The sequence below is a fragment of the Platichthys flesus genome, chromosome 13 (genome assembly GCF_949316205.1).
Source record: "Platichthys flesus chromosome 13, fPlaFle2.1, whole genome shotgun sequence".
In the NCBI taxonomy this organism is placed as follows: domain Eukaryota; kingdom Metazoa; phylum Chordata; class Actinopteri; order Pleuronectiformes; family Pleuronectidae; genus Platichthys; species Platichthys flesus.
The window spans coordinates 18,933,851-18,954,708 of NC_084957.1; the positions used below are offsets into that span (position 1 = coordinate 18,933,851).

The window sequence follows — 20,858 nt, forward strand, 5'->3', positions numbered from 1 at the left end:
TTTTAATCAACTCTTAGCTCAGACCACATATGACATGATGTTCCTTAACAGATGTTTTTCCAGTTGTCCTTGAATTTCAGCGTTGTTTGCAATTCTCTCACCAATTTCTATAATCTTCTTGAAAACTGTGAAGACTGTGAAATGATGGAAACCTCCAGAGCAGACACGGAACGGATCTTGTGACGAGTCTGTTTTCTCAACAGCTGGTTTCGAGGTCAAGACAGAACTTCCAAACAAGTTCACCTGCCTCAGCGAATCTGCATATTGTCTGCGCGAGCAGGAATCTCATAGGCTGACTCATTTGCCTGTGATGTATGTCGAGCTTTGGGCAAATTGAAGCTGAGTGTCGACCGCGCTTAATTGTCATCGCCAATTAGTGCATTGTGGGACGCCCACAATGGATCAACTGTAGCGAGTAGAACGGAGTCCTTTGTGCTTCTCCAGTGGCCCGCGGGCCAGTCAAGACTCATTTAAGGCCCGAACAACGACGGAGCAGAAATGCCAATGAAAATGAAAACAAAAGACAGTTTAAGGAGGAAAAGAGGACGGAGGGAAGAAAAAGAGGAGGAGGAGGAGGGAGGTGGACAATGGTCACAGAGGAGGGAAGGACCGGGCCTCTCCTAACATGAGGAGGGTGTATGACTTTGACACACACACACACACACACACACACACACACACACACACACGGTGCCCCTCCACCCCGACGTTTAGCGAGCTGCTTCACAAAAGCTGGCTGGGCCCCAGTGTTCCCAGTGACCTGCTTGTTCAGGGGCTCGTTTGGCCGTGTCAGAGCTTTCAGCAGGTCTGAGCAGAGCAGATTGTCCCCGTGCTTTTGTCAGTATTAAAGGGTACAACCACTGTTTTTCTACTCAAATAACCATTAAAATGTTTTTTTCCATCAATTGTCATAAAGCATTAAACAACTTCCTCTACGGGATTCCACTCATGGAATCACTGAAGTCGCTGAGAGGGGGGGGGGGGTTATACTAAATTCATAAATCCAGATTCCTTCCAGAAGAACCACAACAGCCTAAATAACAAAGTCAGATGAGGTGCCAACTAAAATCCCTGTAATTTTCTGCATCTTTAAAGAATTTCAGTAATTTCCATTTAGTTTCAGATGTGTGCTCTGTAAAGTCTCCTTACATGTAGTTTTATTACCTTCACTGAGGAGGTTACGTTTTATTGCCGTTTATCAACAGGATTATGCAAAACCTGCAGAATCGATTTGATTGAAATCTGGTGAAGGGATTTGGTGTATCCTCCAGAAAGTATTAAGAAGCATAAAATTGGAATGGTTGATAAATGGTTCTTCAGTTTAGTTCCTGAGTAAACATTTGTTACACATTTGTTACACATATGTTACACGTATGTTACACGTCACCACTGATCAATGAAACGTGTTAAAACGAATCTGTGTCTGTTGATTGGATTCACTCTAGTAATCGTTGCTTAGTGTCCAGTGTGAACTCACCTTCAGGTTATTGAATTACCCATGATGTAACTTCATTACAGAACTGTTTCGTTCCTTACAAATGACTCTTATGGTTGCTTTCTTTCACCCGCCCACTCTGCCTCGTTCATGAAAAGCAACATGTGGCGACTCGGAGCTTGTTTGACTGAGGTGATTCGTCAACGTGAGCAAACATCCCTCCTGCTTTTGTTGTCAGAGTTACGCTGTTGATGTGTAGTTCCCCCTCCTAACTGCAATCTGAGAGGGCAGAATCCAGGCGGTAAAACAGAGAAATGTCTAAAAGAGCAATGCATGCTGGGGAAACAAAAACCCAAACCTGTGATTTACAGTGAACAAGGTTGTTTAGGATCATTGTTTCTGCAGGTGGAGGATTTGTGTCCTGTGCATTTTGTTTTGTGTTTCCAAACATCATCATTTCTGACCTCCACATTAAAAAGCTGCTGTTCCTCTCTGTGAAGACTTAGACTTTAATAGACTTTTGTGTTCAGGTCTTTTTCAAATGGCCATTCGCCAAAACCAAAGTGTTGGAGCTAAGGTTAACAGGCAATGGTTGAGGAAACAGACCGAGTAAGTCAGTGTGTCAATCAGTGAACACAGACGTGGAGATTTGAGTGAGTGTTTGTTTGTGTGTGAGTGTGTGTGTGTGTGTGTGTGTGTCGTAGTTACCTCATCAGCCAGGGATTCAGGTCACGTCTCCTTGCATTCTTGCTCAAGTCCAAGTCAAACAGGCCGGCCACTTGCATGGGAAAATCACTGTAACTAATTACATATATTTATGTGTGTTTGTGTGTATGTGGACTTAGGACATTGATGCCAGCCAGGCTTTACACATGAACTCTTCACTGTTTGCTTTCATTTATCAAAGTCACCTGAGTGGAGGTGAATCAGACCCCGAGAGACTTGTCTTAGCTGATATGTTGAGCACACACACCTTCCCTACTACCACCCCCCCCCCCCCCCACACACACACACACGTTTATACTTCTATCTCAGTGAGGACACTTACTGCATAATGCATTCTCTCGCCCCTTACCCTAACCATCCAAACCTAATTCTAACCCTAACTCTAAAACCAAAATGTCCTCACTCTTTAGGGTCTATGCTTAAAATGGCTCTCACTAAGATATAAGAACAGGAAGACACACACCTGCACTACTACCACATACACACACAGACACACACCTCCACCACAGCCACACACACCCTATGAGACCTTTGTCCCTCAGTGAGCGTTGTGACCTTTGTCCGATGTTGAAAATGACTCCATGTGTGCAGAAAGAGAAAAAGCCAGAAGATCACCAGAGTTTTTCAGTGATTTTGATTTAGTTGTTTTCAGAAGTTACCTCATACTTCCCCTTCTGCTTCTATTCACGTAGTCTACACACACACTGGTGCATGTTGATAATTGAAGTTGACTGGTTATTGAACAAAAATACTTTTATTTTTTTTATTGGATAAGATGTGTCTGTAACTCTGCACACTGTGAAATATTGAAGGTTGATATGAAAAGTCTGATCATGTTTGTCCTCTTGTTTACATTCTGTGTTTGATTAAATGTTTCAAATTGAAATAAATAAAACTATTGCCCCTTCAGACTGTATTTTGGTATTTTTGACCATAGGTCTTGAGCCCCTGCTTGTGTTCAGACATTATAAATGTGTTTTTTTAAATACAGTTGTTTTTCCTTGCATCAACTCAGTCGTCATTATATGAAATGTGCTCGCTGACAATGTCTTTGTAAACTATAACTTTTTCTGCACACATCTTTTATGCACAATGTTTTATATATTGCATTATGTATCAGAGCATCATTCACTGTTAATGATGATCTGTCCAGGCTTCACCTTCAGTGTAAACACAACCAACCACACAAACACTGAGTGCAGGTGTTAAACTGAAGAGATTACAGTTTGTGTGTGTGTGTGTGTGTGTGTGTGCGTGTGTGTCAGTGGGTGGAGAGACCTGATCTATCATCTAATACCTTCAAGCTCCTCTGGTAAATCCTACCTCCTGATGCAGGAAGTCATAAAGACAACTCAGTGATGCGTTCATGGGCAGTTGGTGACGATCGTACTCTGAAATCATCAGCAGTTTCACTGAGGAAACATAATCGGAAAATTTACATTTTCGCCAAAATATATTCATGACTAACAAATCCAGATTAGTGTGAAGAGTTTTCTAAGATTATATTGAGAATGTCTCATGCATCCGATGACGAAGGAATTAGGGACATTGTTTTGAAGAAAAAACTAAAATAGAAATTCAGATCTTTCACAACAAAAAGTGTGTGGTAATTTCAAATAACACATAATTGTATAGGTATATTACTGATCATATATTATGTCCATATGTTATTATTGCTGACAGGATGAGTTGGACATAATTCTGATTTGGAATGTGAGTTTAAATCATTTGGTTCCATGAGGTTGTTTTGCCGAAAATAAACAGAATCAAAAGTTAACAATTAATAAAAGCTTAATAATTGGGTAACTGTCAAAATATTGCATTGAGAAAAATGGTCAAACAACAATTTGAATTGCTTAAAATGTCCTTGATTTGTAATTAATCGAACTTTAAGGGAATGACACAGTAAAGATGGCCGCTATTTATTGTGTAGTTGATGGATTTCTGTGCCTTTTATAAAGCCAATTATAGTCGACCCAGGTTTAATATAGTCTTTGACAAAATAGCTAATGACTGGTAATGAAGTGAAAAAACTGTATGTGACTAAATATTCATATTGTCTAAGATGTGTTATTACTGAGCACCTCTTTTATATTATTTTTTTGATGTTACCATCTTTTTTATCTTGTTTATCTTTGTACTTCTTAAATAGTTTCTTATTGTTTTAATTCAGTTTTTCAGTTTTTACTTGTAAAACACCTTGTAAGTGTTTTAAAAGGTGCTGAATGAACAACGTTTATTATTATTATATGGTGTTTTATCGTGTTATTGTTTAAGTGGATGTTTGTAAGTCGCAAGTCTGTATCTTGTTTTTATGGTCTAAATTGCCTTCAGGATTAATAAAGTTGCGTTGAATCTTTTCGAATCATATTGTAATTTTAATAGCAAAACTGTCTGTTTGTTTAAATTGTAAATCCCCCTCTTCCATCAAATGGGGGCCTGTGATATTAATCGTGATCTTCAGCCTGACGTTCAGTCATGTTGGAGTTGTACTATTTCCCACCGCCCATGAACGCCTCCCTCGGTGTGATGAGAATCTGCAGCTTCACTCAGACTTTATTTCGTCCTGAGGCTCAGGGAAGCGGCAGCTCTGTCAAACACCGGGAGCTTCGGATTCTTTCTCCCCCTGAAGGAAACTGTGGATTATCATCGGGTTGTCGTAGCAGCAGAGAAAAAACACGTGTAACTTGACTGCTTTCAGCCTTGTTCCATGTTCCTAAGGGAATAAACCCGGAGAAGACGCGTCCAGCTGCGTTTTTACGCACCAGGTTCCAGGTGTACTGACTGGAGACTCTTTAGTTCATGGACTTTTATTTCCCTCACTAAAGATTTGAATTGTGACTTTTAGTTTCTCACACTTTCCTGGACTCATTTTGGTCTTTTTTTCACCTGGTTTGAGTCCCACGATGCGATTTTTTCTTGAGTGGAGGAGCCGCAGGGGACAAACAGTCCCGGTGACAATGTCCCAGGGTTGTTAAAGTGATTGGATCGTGACCGGCGGATATGAACTTTCTCCACAATGATTGCTGCCGCTCTGGTGAATGACTGACAGCTCGGTGGTGGAGCTGCAGGGACACAGTGGATTGACCCACAGACGCGGAACTTGTTTAAATCACAGAGACGCATGAGGGCGAAGATTTCTTTCAGGCTTCAGATATGGAATCATGAGTTAAATCCAACTTTTCCTTCACTTTTATTACTTTTATCCTCTCAATTAGTTTAGATTTCTAGTTTAATAGAATGTGGTTTTTCCCCATGGCACTCCTGGGGAGACACGCGCCACGCAGCCCTGTGCTCCCGCGGCCCCTCGTGTTTTCTCTCCTGCTGCTCCTCCGTGGTGCGGGTCTCACCTCCGCAGCCTCCAAGGACCTGGTGTGCGAGCCCATCACGGTGCCCATGTGCAAGGGCATCGTCTACAACCTGACCTACATGCCTAACCAGTTCAACCACGACACCCAGGAGGAGGTGGGCCTGGAGGTGCACCAGTTCTGGCCCCTGGTGCGCATCCACTGCTCGCCGGACCTGCTCTTCTTCCTGTGCAGCATGTACACCCCCATCTGTCTGCCGGACTACCGCAAGCCGCTGCCGCCCTGCCGCTCCGTGTGCGAGCGGGCCAAGCGCGGCTGCTCCCCGCTCATGAGCCAGTACGGCTTCGAGTGGCCGGAGAGGATGAGCTGCGAGCGGCTGCCTCAGCTGGGGGACGAGACCCTGTGCATGGACCAGAACAGCAGCGAGACCACCACACTGGCCCCCCCGTTCCCCAAACCCACCCCTAAAGGCCGGACCAGACCCCCGAGCCCCCCTAAGTGTGACAGGGAGTGCCGCTGCAGAGACCCCCTGGTCCCCATCAAGAGGCAGTCCCACGCCCTGTACGGCCGGGTGCAGACCGGCCCCCTGGCCAACTGTGCTCAGCCCTGCCACCAGCACTACTTCTCGGCTGATGAACGGGCCTTCACCAGCTTCTGGTTGGGCCTCTGGTCGGTGCTGTGCTTCGTCTCCACCTTGACCACTGTGGCCACCTTCCTCATTGACATGGAGCGCTTCAAGTACCCAGAGAGGCCCATCATCTTCCTGGCTGCCTGCTACCTCTTCGTCTCCCTGGGTTATATCATCCGCCTGGTGGCAGGTCATGAGCGGGTGGCCTGTGGTACCACTAGTGGTGCTGGTAGTGGTGGAGACCAGCTGCACATCCTCTACGACACCACAGGCCCGGCTCTCTGCACCCTGGTCTTCTTGTTGGTGTACTTCTTCGGCATGGCAAGTTCCATCTGGTGGGTGGTGTTGTCCTTCACCTGGTTCCTGGCTGCAGGGATGAAGTGGGGCAGCGAGGCCATTGCTGGATACTCTCAGTACTTCCACCTCGCCGCTTGGCTCATCCCCAGCGTCAAGACCATCGTGGTCCTGGCCCTCAGCTCTGTGGATGGGGACCCTGTGGCTGGGATCTGCTACGTTGGGAACCAGAGTCTGGAGAACCTCAGGGGATTCGTACTTGCTCCTCTGGTGGTTTACCTCTTCACCGGTTCTCTGTTCTTGCTCGCAGGTTTTGTTTCTCTCTTCCGCATCAGAAGCATCATCAAGCAAGGTGGCACCAAGACGGACAAACTGGAGCGGCTGATGATCCGCATTGGGCTCTTCACGGTGCTCTACACCGTCCCAGCCACCATTGTGGTGGCCTGCCTGGTCTACGAGCAGCACTACAGGCCTGGCTGGGAGCGAGCCTTGGCCTGCTCCTGCCTGACTGAGCGCCAGCGCTCAGGCCTTGGTCCGGACTACGCCGTCTTCATGCTCAAGTACTTCATGTGCTTGGTGGTGGGCATCACCTCAGGAGTTTGGATTTGGTCAGGCAAAACTCTGGAGTCCTGGAGGAGGTTTGTGGCTCGATGCTGCCCCTGCTGGCTGCAGAAGGCCACGGCTCCACCATCCATGTACAGTGAGGCCAGTACTGCTTTAACTGGACACACTGGAACTGGGCTGACATTAGGGATGTATCACAAAGCTGCTCCCGCTCATATATGAATTGAATGGACTTATTATTATTATTATTATGTTCATATACACACTGAACAGTTCCCCGTGTGGACACTTAGAAACACACAATTCAAACACTCCAGAACGAGTTGTGGACAAACATCTGCAGGACTGTGACTCTGATTATCAGCGCAAATTAAAAAACTGAAAAAATCAACAAGTTACCTGAAAAAAATGTAACTTGAAAAAGTATTGGAAAAAATGAAACAATTTAACTGCTTTAAAGAGTTGAAAAAAAATTTTCAGTCAGAGACAAGGATCCTCGATAGGATCACTCGTTCTTCTTCTTGTTTGTTTATCCTGAGCACTGAGAGAGAAAAACATATTTATTTATGTAAATATTGTATACATTTGATGTAAAAAAAAGAGAAAATTAGTTGTATAGTGTGATGATTAGTTAGTTAACAACCAATGTCACTGACACAAGTCAAGAGTGAGACACCAGGGAAACGAACCTCTTCTGATTTGAAGTGTGTATAAATTTGTACATATCAGTGTTTGAGTTTGACGTTGAGTGTTTTTGTACCATTACAAACTGAAAAGTTTTTTGTCAGACTTTAGAGTCACTTGACTAATTCAGTCGTTTTAACAGACGACTCCAGTTTCTGAAGAGTGAATTAGTTTTGTCGATTACATGTAAACGACCAGGGTGAAACTGCTAGGCCTTTAGCCTCACCTGCTGGTTAACAGAGGAACTGATCACACCAGGGACTCAAACATGGACCCCACTAGAAAAACATGAGAACCGAGATCCTCAAGTTTGAAATATAAAAATAGTGGAGGCAAATCTACCCTTTGATTAACTTTCTTAGACATAATCAACATTTTTTAAATAATATCTGTTTTGTCTCTTCTGCTGTGGATTCTCTGAGGCCATCACGTCCTCTTCGAGGTCCCTGGACCTCATCTTGAGAACCGTTGCTCTGTTTTTCTAATGATTTCATGACACAGGCTCTGAACAGACGAAGAATTCACACGTTGATAGATTTTTGACACAATAACGTAACAAATAGATAACTTAACCACAGACGGGATTGATAATTAACCATTTATAACATTTATTTCTCGTCAAGTTTCAGTTCGATTTTGCTTTAGATTCAAAACATTGAACAATTGAACAAGAATTTTTATATTTATTTGTTCTGAAAAAGCAATTTGGAAACATCAGTTTGGGATTTGGAAAAGTGTGACAGGCATTTTCATCATTTTCTAAAACATTATAGACCAAAGAAATTAAGCTAATTAATTAGGTAATAATAAATATATCCATCCTCTCAGTGGCATATAATGTATGTCATTATATTATGTAATACTGAAACTTAAACAGTATATTTCTAATCAGGATAAATTAACTTAAAACCAGTTTAAATTATTCTGTATTTAGTTGGAAACTGTGCTGAAATACAATCTGGTAATTCACAAAACAAAAATAATAATCCCCTAGAGTTTATGGAAGAGAAATCTAACTGCAATATCCAAAAATATGAGTTCACACTAAATATGTCCTTATTTTCTTACGAATTAGAAAATAAAGAAGCACTTACGTTGACAAATAATCATCAGTCATCAGAGGACGTTTTAAAGGATGGTTTTAAATTTATCTCAACTCACAGTATTAAAACATAAAACATGTTCATTTTTGGAGACTTTTATAAGCCAGCAAAGCTCTTATCAGTTTAACAAAGCTGGATGCTGTCGTATAATGTGAAGGAGCCTCACGTCTACTCTCAGAGGTCAGAGGTCATGTTTTTCGAGTGTACAAATGAACTAAAACAAATCAACCTGCAACTGGAAGATACTACAGAAAGTGAAGCTGTCCCACAGAGATCAGTGTAAACAGTCACAACATTACAAACAGAATTTATTGATAAAATAACTAAAACATGACTAATTAAACTTAGGTGTTTTTAAAGTTTATTTAATCATCAGTTTGTTTCCTGCCTCCTTCCTCCTGCGGTGATGTGTTGTGACGTCAATGTTGTTGGCCAGTTGTGTTAACAACTGTGTCCACGTGTTAGAAAATATGTCTAATTTATTAGTCTGATTTGAGTGAATGCAATTGGGTGAGTGATGATGTATGATGACAAATGTCGGTAAAAACTGACATTTAGGTTTGTTTGTTTGTTGAAGTGTAAATCTGTTTTTCACACCGAGATGAACTCTAAAAGATTTTAAAATGTTGTAGATTTTGATTCATATTGTGGAATTAAAAGTGAGTGGATCTCTAGTATATGTCTCATAAACGTCTTTATGTGGCAAATAAAAGGAGTTTTGTTTTTACCGAAGGGCACAGTGAAGTTTTTCCCTCAGCTGTGGAAGAATAAGATGTGAGAAGCAGTTGGTCAAATTCTACTTAAATTTATGCTTAAAAGCGATTAGAAGAAAACAGAACATATATATATATTTTAAATTGTATTTGTGAAATGTAACTTAGCTCAAAAGTTTAACATCCATTGAAACATTAAATCACCTTGTATTCTCCACATATGTTTAGGGGACTGATATCTATGTGTGATATTTGGTGCAGCTTGATTGAATTAAAGGCGACTGCTGGACATGTCGAACACTTACACACACACCGATCACCTTCCGGTTCACAGATTATACACACAAAACACAACAGTTTGAAATTAACACGACACATCTTTGTTACATGATTAGTGTTTATTTAAAATACTCCATCTGCAAATGTTTTTCTTTTCAATTAAAAACAAAACAAATTTCACAGCTAGTGGCCTACATAGTAAGCAAAACAGAGGGGGGTGTCCATCAATATCTTTTTCCCCCTGATCTATGTAGTTCGTTCATAAGCTCTGGTCAGGGTCTGGGACAAGCACAGGGCTTGGTGATCTGTAGAGCGCCTCCTTGAGGCGGAGGCAGGATTTGAGGGGCACAATACTGAGCCTGGACCGTGTGGACCCAACTTACATTATGTTTAAGATGCTACATTGAGCCAGTCTGTAGCAGAACTGATTCAGAATCTGTAAAAAGTCTCCAGTTTGACCACATGTAGAGTTTATCTCCAACGTGAAGCTGATCCCAGATTGGCACCTGACACCCTGACACACACACGCACGGCAGCCGACTGAAGTTGTGCTGACTTCAGACAGCTGCTGTAGAATATTTATACTTTAATACTTCTCATTTGAGACATGCTCTATGCTAAATCCAAATAGGTAGATAATTTACTCAGACAGGATGCAACACCACTGGTATCAACAGTAAACACGTTTGATTTACACTCTCAATTTCTTTTGGTTTGAATTCTAATTTACAAGGAGGAACATTTTTAGGGCCGGGCGATATAACTACAATAATCATAACAATACAATATAAATATAACCAAAGTCCAATATATTGCCTCTGCAGGGAGGTATACTACTTACTTTTTTTTAAAGTTCTACCTCAGATTTATCAAGTGTTTATAATTCTTTGCTCATAAAGAAGAGTTTAAAACCACAACCTCCACTCGTGAGCAAAAATCAGTCTCACTTTACAGAAAATAATGTGACATTAATTGTGATAATTATTTATTTCTAAATGTTTTCTAGATAATCTAGATCATATTTTTGGGCTGTATCGCCCAGCCCCTAGTATTGTGAATTTGTTGTGCCTATTAAAATATTTATTTTGTTGATGTTGTATGGTTTCTTTTCTCGTCTACAATTCACACAAAAAATAAAAAAAGTAGGAATAAACTGACCTCAAAATAACCGCGTGTCTTTGTTGTCCAATAACAGTACAAGCCAACTGTCTTAACTGCTACAGATAGTTAAGAGTCAGAGCGTTTTTAGCCTGACTTGCACAATGGTGGTTTTATTTTTAATTGAATGGGATTTGGAGAAAAAAATATTGTCTAACACCAATCTAATCTTTCTGGCTATGTTGAAATATTTTTGCAAGGATTAAATCTTAATGACAATTCCCAAGACTACTCCTTAGTGATCGACTGCACCAGGGCCAGTTCCAATACATGTCACCATGGAAATCAGGGCCAGTTGAGAAATAAATAAATAAAAAATTGTAAAAACAATAGTTTTAGGATTCACAATCACGCAGCTCTACAGCTGTGATGTAAAACACTGCTGAGTCAGGTCACACTGTAGCATGGTAAGCCTGAATACTGCCTGGTGCGGCTGCCGCAACCTCATGAGGCAGCCATGTTGGCCTATGACAGCACAGCGTTGGAGCGTTGTACACCTATCAGGTTGTCAGCGCTGAAGGATCGTTTTATTACTGCTCGGCTCAGGTCTTTGTACTTGTCCTCACATAGTCTTGAAATGGCCTGGGTAGAAAAACACACAAAACAAGGTAATCGGTAAGTTCTCCTAGAATATGCTAGAACATGTTTTATTTTTTGCATTCACTGCTGGTAATCTAGTTTTCCCTTTTAGGCGCTCGTGTGTCCAGCCTCAAGGACAGACATAAATGCGACAACAGCAACGGATTTTACAAATAGAACATAGTAGTGTGAAGTAGCCCGAGGTCAGAGGCAGAACATAATTAAAGTGCAGAAAGTTAAATACTACAAATAAATCATAGTCAGACAACCTTAAAGACCAGAAGTTACTGTTTGAGGTCTGAGGAGAGCAGCTCACCTCTAATTTCTGGGCCCGCTGGTTGTTGAGCGGCTCCAGAGGGAAGTTGAGGTTGTTATCATCAGCGAGCTGCCGCAGATCAAAGTAGTACTTGGCATAGACACTGGCTGGCACGTTGATATTGAACTGAAGAAGCTCAAGGAAGTGACGTTCCATCTCATTCCTGGGAGAAGACAACTAAGGGTTAATACAGACCAAGACAAAGAGCAAAGAGGTTCTGATAACTCTTAACTATGAAGCTGAAAGTACAACAGAGGACAGAAGACGCCCAATATAGGTATGTGAGAGACCTAAGGGCAGTGTTAAAAAATATATGTTGGATTAGGTAAACATTCAACAAAAATATATAGAATAACTGAAGTAATACATATACTTTCAATATGTACAAATTGGGGACAGAAATAATCTTGTGAGGAGAATGAACACAATTGCAACTACTGTGGCACAACAAGCGCATATCTGCAACAAGGCTGACAAATTGAAAATTAGAAACCTAGAAATATATTAATGCTTGAATGGATGTGAAAGTCCTGATCTCAGAGAGAGTGTATTGATCGAGCAAGATCCAAAAGCATGCAAACCATTTCTAACTGTAACACGGGTGCCTAATATATAGCAAAATAACTTTTTAGTTGAAGTGTAAATCGTGAATTATGAGGACTATTAACAATCATAGAAATGTTCTGCGACCATTCTTTTGAAGAAAAAGCCACTGTAAATAAGATCAATACTCAAAACTACGATCATAATCCATGATCACAAAGGAAATTACATTTAAAATCACATGAGAACCTGGTGAATCTCAATAGATCAAAACGGCATCATGTCAGAGGAGGTGGAAAAAAGGGGGATATGGATTTGTGTTTGGATTTTGATCAGCCAGCCCAGAATACAGATGCAGACTGAGGACAACAGAACACAGATATTTGTTTATTGTACTATTGTTTAGTGGTTTGATCCTTGTTGATCTGAGCAGAAGAAAATATAAAAACATTTTAGTGAAGAAATGGTCGTACTGTAAAACTGAAACAGAAAACTGAAACAGAAAAACGTATCTCCTTACAAACTTCTATGTCATTTATTTGCAAACATGTCTCTGCAAACATCCTGCGGGAGTATCACAGCTCGTCTTTTCTTTACTACAAGCTCCAACATTCTCCTCCTCATCATCATCATCATCACAGCAATGAGAAGAGCTGAGGGAGATGGTCGTCAAGGAGACAGCATCCGGGATGCTTTGTTGGTCAGCAGAGGTGGTGTGTGTGAGCGAGCGGGAGTGTGTGTGTGATGTCTGGTCTCCCGGGGCAACTAATGGAGTGGGCGAGAGCCTGGGCCATTATGTACAAGGAGTGAGAGCACTTGAGACCCTCCCCTCCATTTCTCTCTCTGTCTCTCTCTCTACTCTTCCTCCCATCCCTCCCTTCATCCAGACCCGAGCACGCCTCACAAAGACACTTCAATGGCAGCGATGCAAACAGAGGGAAGAGAGAGAGAGTGTAGGTCAGACATGGTGTGGTATGAGAGGAAAGAGAGAGTCACAGTGAGAGAGAGAGATGGGGGCTCTCGGACAGAAAACACACACATGCAGGCAGTGCAAATCACAAAACAACAAGGAGCCACTTCCAACCTCTTGTGTGAGGTTGGAAGTGGCACACACACACACACACACACACACACACACACACACACACACACACACACACACACACACACACACACACACACACACACACACACACACACACACACACACACACACACACACACACACACACACACACACACACACACACACACACACACACACACACAGGAAGAGCAATTGCAGGAAATAAAGCCTGGCTGCTCCAAGTGCAGCCCCTGGCCTCTTCACAGGATTATATACCAAGTGACAGAAAAGATGCTGCAGCTTCCATCTGTTCCAGCACTTCTCTTTCTCTGTCTGCTTCAAGTGCATCTTTGTTGTTATGTTTCTTCTATTAGGGACGAAGATGCAGTCTCAGCTGTTTTATTTGTTAGGAATCCACTTTCTTTTTTTATATACACCTAAAATAACTGGAGATCTGAAATACAAAAAACTCAAAGCGGCCAACAAGCCCAACGAAAGACAAAGCTTAGCCATGTCTATCCAATCACTACCAAAGGGATCCTGGGTTGTGGTGTCAGTGAAGGAGTCTCAATGATGTTCCTAACCACATCCTCTCACTGGTGGATCCCAACATGTTCCCAGTAAAGGTGGGACATGTGAAGGTTTCTGTGTGTTCAAAGTTTTGATACAAACTGCTGTGGGAGACATTTCTTCTATACATGTTTTTTATTCTTTACCATGCGGTGTGTCGAGATAATTTTTTTTGACTGGCTCTAATTCGTAGACTTCATTCTGTTTGACATGATTCTAACCAAAACAGCGTCCATGAAACAGAACCAGCACATCTTTAAGGTTGAGTTCTTTTCACACTGATTTGAAATTCATTCCGTTTGCAGTTATGTGCTGCACCCAAGACTTAAAAGGACAGACTCAGATTACAGCCTTTAATGCATCAAGGTACCACCGCCTGGCCCCCCTTAGCAGCACTTCTGCACTGAGCTGCATTAATCCGCGCTGATCAACACGAGATTCTGCTCATCTGATGTTTTCCAATCACTCACACATAAAACCAATCTTTAGAAAAAACCTGCTGCATTCATTTTTATCTTCATGGAGAAATTGGAGATCTTTTCCTTTGGAGCGATGAAGTCAGAACCCTGCGTTGTGTGAGAATCTGCGGGGAAGTACTTCTCTCCTGCTCTCCCGATGCTAGTTTAAAACTAATCTTGTAACAACCAGCTACAACCCAAACTCAAAACAACAACTCACATGTCCTCCACAGTGATGTCTTTAAGGATCTGGCAGTAGTCGACATTCCACACAGCCTGGTCATCCCAGACTTTGGAGGCCAACAAGATGGCTCCCAAGATGATTCGCTTCCAGTTGGCGGGGCAGATATCCAGCTCAGCGTAGGTCAGCAGCCGCTCTAAGTACACCTTGTAGAAGAAGAACATTGAAAAATCCCAAACACACAACACGTGATTATTAGAAACACATACATGTAACAGTTTTGCAGCCTCAACATTTAACAGTATTTAGGGGGCTTGTGGAGGATTCATGTAAACATACATGGTGTATATCCTTGATGTATAACAAACACACTGAATGTGATTCCTTCCACATTAAAGACATACAGATAATTAACAATATTAAGCGGTATCCAAAAAACAGATAATATTTTGGACATGTCACTCTTAAATTAGACAGTGATATTTAATCATCAAACAGACACTCATCTGTCATGTATCCGTTTTTTGGGGGGGATGACTTTACTGCCCCCTGCTGACCAATAAATCTAACATCAGATGCATACTAGTGTTAGAACCATTGCCGGGCACTTTAATAAATTCCCATAATATCTTACTTAACTTCAGGGTTGCATTAATATCAAATACATTTCAGACAAGACCAGTGTTAAAAAGGTGCCTTGCATTTGTACCAATAAACCGTTTTAAGCTCATTTACAACCACTTACCAGAGTGACAATGGCACATTCTGCTGTGAGCTGTGCAGCACTGAAGAGTGTTCGGACAAAGCGGTAGATCAGTTTGTGTTCGGGGTCAACATGTGCGTAGTCGTCTGGCACGGGTTCTCTCTATAAAGAACGGTAAAACACAGACACGTCTGAGGGAGGAAAGTAGGATTGAAGGAGTCTAAAAGCCTCATGGTTGCTATGGAGATTCATCCCATCATCATTCCATCATATCTCTGATTGTTGTGTCAGATGGTTTACTAGGTGTGAAGGTTAACAGTCAACAAGGAAGTAAACTGCAACAGTATCTTAAGTTTTTCTTAGACTTACTGATTCTGGTTGGACGGATCGGTAAAGTAACGGACAAATGACTCGGTGAATCAAGACGACTGGCGTGAATGACTTTCTGCTCTAATGATGAGCAGCAAACGTGTGTGTTTGTGGTAACTTCTTCAATATACTCACTGATAAGGGGTGCAACTTCTCATCAAAGATGTCCAGTGACCTGTGTGAGTCCCTAAACAACAAACAATACATCAGTCAAGACAATTGTTACACATAACAGTTTTAGCAACATAAATTGACACATATTAATAACAAAAAGGATATTAAAGATGTGAACTCACCTGTTTTTGATGTGGTAGTATGTTGCTAATGTGACACTGGAGTCAGGGAGTAAAAAGAGGAAAATGTTTTATAGCTTCAATAAAAAACATCTCAGTGGGAGAATAGTGTACTTGTGTGTGTCAAAGCTTATTCAGCAACAAAAATTGCACAAATGCAGTAAGGAAACGACTCCGAGATAATCCTGATGAATGTGATTATCAAGATTCTCTATAATAATTTCCTAAATTAGGCGTAAGAACATCTGTTTTAGTCACGCATCCACTAAGTAATACTTAAGGATTACCACAATGTGATGCAACAGGATTTTCTCATGTGAACTTAGTGACATTTAGACAGCGTTATGCGTATGTGTGTGTGTGTGTGTGTGAAATTCTCTCACCATTTGATTGTGCTTTTAAGGTTTGGCTGGCTGACGGTGCTGTCGTCAATGAAGATTGTGGAGCAGGAGCTGTATTTCTTTGACAATAAACCAGGGGATACCTGGAGACATGGATATTGCACAATCAAAAACTTGGGACCGAAATTATTTCGATTGCAACATTTCTTTGGACTGGTTTTTGCAGGCATATCTGAAGATATGCCTGCAAAAAGCCATACAATTTTAAACAGAAGACATATTTGAGAATTCAATATAGCAGATGTGGCATGTGTGAGTATATGCAGATAAATCCATAAAAAGAAACCAAGAAAATTGAATGCAATAACCATCTTTATGCAGCCATTATGCTTCCACTTGTCATGTATGATACTACGTTTTTGTTATTCCTTTGGTTAAAAGACAGAAAAGACAAATATTTAGTTTTCAGTTTTGCCATTGATAAGATTATTGTTGTGAGATGTACAATTGTCAATTTGAACGACCTTAATATGATATATGGAAGTATATTCTGAAACTTGAAACACACACAGGCAAAAAGTATCCACTATCTATTGCTACATTCATAAAACTAACAGCCATCATAAACCTGAATTGGCTAATCTACAGCGTAAACTCACTTTCTAGTCATTCAAGATAATATAGATATAATCATCAACAATCAGATTTATGATCGACATCAAGATTTTGACACTTACATGACTGATATGATTTATGTGGTTGCTTTTCCTCTTGTCTCGTACTGTAAAGGAAGAGAAATGTTCAGTGAGATTTGTTTTTATGCAACTGGTTGATTATAAAGAAGTCAGGATGAAGTCCAGTCTTTGAAGAAAAAGGACCTGTTTAATTAATTATTGACTTGACTGTGAGAGATGCTTTCGGCTTCAATGGGTGTGTGATACACTCCCAACTTCATCAAGCTCCACAGTGAAGCAAGTCACGAAACATTATAACTCTACAGCCTGCATAAGTCACAACAATAAAACAGAGACACGGATTAAAAATAATAGGATTTTACAAATATGAAAACAGGCAGAAAAGGATTACGTCATAATATTTGATCATACATCACAGGTTGCAGATATATGTGCATTTGCTCTTCTTGCTAACACACTCATTCTTAAGGAAGACAGTTCATGTGAATCACTGCTGAGACAGTGTCATGTTCAGATTGCTCACCGTCTGTCTGAGACTTGCTTAGGAAGATGGTGCTCGCTCTGGCGTGGTCCGAAGGGTTCGACTCCAATGCCAACTCTATAAAACAAAGTTTATTTCAGTGCATTATACTGACAATATGTCAACAAAGGTACCTCATGTGGGACTTGGAGTGAGCGTCTTCCCTCTCAGTTCTGTGACCTGATACAGCCCATGGAAAGTTGATGAAGTTATAAGCAGACACAGATATAACATGCCACTAAGAGCAGGGACCATAGCAGTGTAAAAGTCAGAAGTAGAAGTAAACAATAGTTCTATCAAGTCAATTTACTGAATGCTTTGCTTAACCCTGCAGTTCTATCAGTAACACAAACAGAACACTGGATTATCCGTCCAGCCTGGAGTTAGAGAATTGTTTATCATCCAAATCCGTGCAGACGGCCCATTACATAAAAGACAGGGGATTAGGTGATGGCAGCATTTGTGACATGAGGAATGAAGAAAGGGCTGCAGGACTTATTTTGACCGTCGCCCCACCGACAGCTGGTCTCATACACTGTAGAGTCCACAACAACATGAATGGAATGAGCACAGCATGCTTGGGGGTGAATGAGGAGTGGCACCATGGGGGCTGAGAGCAAACTGGGGCCCTGGATCACAGCATGAAATTTAAACTTGTAGTCTAATAGTAAGCACGGTGGTATTAGGTTGAAGTTGAAGCAAAAATATCTATTTTGATTAGGTACATGAGTTCATAAGAAGAAACTTTCTGATCTGGTTAAAAGTCTCTTTCCTATTCTACTTTATGTCTCCCCCATCTGAAAATAAACCAGAGGTTGTTTACACTCTATAATAGTGGGCATGGTGAAATTAAGATATCATGTCAAAAAACTGCACATTTCAAGGGCAGTTTGTTTGTTTTGGTTAAGGACGTTTCTCTTTCCCTCTCTACTTCTACACAATTTCACTCCCTGATGAGCAGTGATAATAGAAACTGAGGTTGGTTAAAAAGAACCGGCAAGAATTTTTTTTATTGCTAATGGCTGAGTGGTTAATGTGGCGCCAAGATTATGAGTGGTGCGTTTTCATTGTTAATGGCTGAATTGGTAATATGAAGCCAGTGTGATCAATACGATACAGTGCGCAGCTACAGAATGCCAAGAATGTCCTCACCATCCTCAGTGCTCTGCTGACAGTGGGATGGAAGTGAACAAGCCTCGGACCTTGGCAAAAGCTAGAGAGTTTTCAGTGTGTGTGTGAGTGCATTGTCCGTGCAGCTGTGAAAGACTGAATATGAAAACAGTTGTGTGTTGTTAAAGGGCTGGGCAGTAAGACAACATCCACCATCAATATATTGCCTATGCATTGTGAGACACAGTGAGGAGGTACACACACAACGGATCTGCCTCACGCACTTATTTAAAAAAATATATTGCTGTTTATCAAGTATTTGTCATTCTCTGTTCATGAAGAGTTTAAAACCACATACTTCACTCAGGAGCAACTATCTGTCTTCAAGCTTAATATATATAATGTGATATGCATCCTGATTATTATTGATACATACCGATTCTTATCGTGATATAATCTTTGACCACTATAAGGCACTTTTGTCTGACAACAGTATGAGGATGGGTGTTTGCACATGAGGTGTGGATTCCTTTTATTATTGATATGCGAGTCCCATCAAGATCCTTGTTCGTATCGTGTTCCCTCTTCTCCCAGTGACTGGATGAAGGATCACAACCGCCCTATAGACAAACAGAACACACACACACTGTGGGGGGGTGAAGCGGTGCAATCATCACCTACCGTCGGGGACCTCTCTGTCGCTTATGTGCTGCAGGTAGGGCACCGTGTTGTCATCGCTCGCCTCGGTGCTCGTCTGCAGCTCCTCCAGACGCTCCGCCGGTTGTCTCGACGGGAGTTTGGGGCTCGACTCGGGAGAGACGCAGCATGACACCGTGTTCCCCATTCCGAACCGGGCGTGGGGCTTCTCTGTGCTGCGGCCAAGTCCAAGTAGTTCAAATCTGTGTAGCTAGCTGAAGCGAGCCGGCCCCAGCCTCAGAGGCATTACCAGGCTCTGGTCAGTATTAGCACTGCGCTATCTCCGGGAGCTAAATCGCTGCTGTCCAACTCCAGGGAATCGCATTCCTGTCCATTAGAGGGTGTGAGGGCTGTAGCTCACCCTGTTTGTGTCGTCTTTCCGTCGATGTACTCGATAAGTTCGCGTAAGAACAAGAAGCAGAGGCTAGTTTAATGCAGGCGGTCGTCAATTCGTTCATTCATTCATTCATTCGACAGGCAAGAGTTTCGCTGATAGGAAGCTAACTAGCATTGACGCTAGCTAAATAGTTAACTTTCTTCGACTCCACATTAAATCCACTTCTGTCCTCCTCGTAAACACAATTGACTCTCAGGAATTAAACACGTCGCGACTTCAAATCCAGAAAAAAATCCCAAATAATCAACAATTTGACACTTTCCAAACAAATCCACAGCCGCCTTCTCGCACACGGCCCCGGTGTGTCGCTAAATCTATCCCGTGGCTTCTGCGGCCTCCACTGGGGAACCGGGTGAAAAAGCAAAGCGGCAGATCCAGGAATGTAGGTCAGAAATCCTCAAAGAACTCAGGTTGGGTGAAGCTTCCTCTGGGTCTTCATCAGGCCACCGGCTCTGCTAGCTGCTCCGGACTCCTCCTGGATGTCCTCCGCGTCGCCGCCGCCATCTGTTGCCCGGAGCTGACCACTGCATACCGCTATGTCCCGCCCAGGCAGGGATGCAGTTCCAACCCCATTGGTCGGATAAATGAAACTGGGGTATTTCAAAGTCAGTCATTGGCTGACGGGGCCGTCTGTCAGAGACGATTTAAACCAGCGGAATATATTTACAACACTGCTATTTTTATATCGTCACTCATCCACACCCTTTTTTCACAATGAAAACTGAAGCCGGCTTCCTATTGCCCCCTCTACCTGTCAATCAAAGCATCCCCCTTCATTCATGAGATTAGGGATACATTGATGAGTTTGTTTGACTTAAAGGTTCAATGTGTAAAATATAGTTAAAAAAAATCTATTGAACATAAAATAATCCGGGTGATGTTTTCACTGGATTGTACGAATTGTTGTTTTCTTTATCCGAGTTTGAGCCCTTTATTTTTAAATAGGTATGGTGCAAAGAGAAGCGGTTGTCTGATCTCGCACAACGATGGCGGCGCTCATGGAGATGTAAATACTGTGGCTTCTCATGGTCAGTGATGTTTGTTTACATTTGATGTGGTGCTATCACCGTGCACTGACCCCTTGACATCTTAAATCGGACATTGCAAGTCAGAATATCTGAATTCCCGA

The 20,858-nt window shown here is 41.9% G+C and overlaps 2 protein-coding genes across 2 annotated transcripts; one reads left to right on the top strand and one right to left on the bottom strand.

Moving 5' to 3' along the window:
* Window positions 1–4,739: 4,739 nt before the first annotated feature.
* On the top strand, window positions 4,740–8,296 carry fzd5 (frizzled class receptor 5). Its single transcript, XM_062402638.1, has one exon. The coding sequence runs from the start codon at window positions 5,402–5,404 to the stop codon at window positions 7,175–7,177; it is 1,776 nt and encodes a 591-aa protein (XP_062258622.1). The 5' UTR covers window positions 4,740–5,401; the 3' UTR covers window positions 7,178–8,296.
* A 1,544-nt stretch (window positions 8,297–9,840) lies between these two features.
* ccnyl1 (cyclin Y-like 1) lies at window positions 9,841–20,241 on the bottom strand. Its single transcript, XM_062402639.1, has 10 exons — window positions 19,318–20,241; window positions 17,530–17,604; window positions 17,049–17,092; window positions 16,354–16,454; window positions 15,974–16,009; window positions 15,813–15,864; window positions 15,351–15,470; window positions 14,645–14,811; window positions 11,788–11,950; window positions 9,841–11,474 (listed from the first exon to the last, which is right to left on the bottom strand). The coding sequence occupies exons 1-10, from the start codon at window positions 19,478–19,480 to the stop codon at window positions 11,358–11,360; spliced, it is 1,038 nt and encodes a 345-aa protein (XP_062258623.1). The 5' UTR covers window positions 19,481–20,241; the 3' UTR covers window positions 9,841–11,357.
* Window positions 20,242–20,858: the final 617 nt, after the last annotated feature.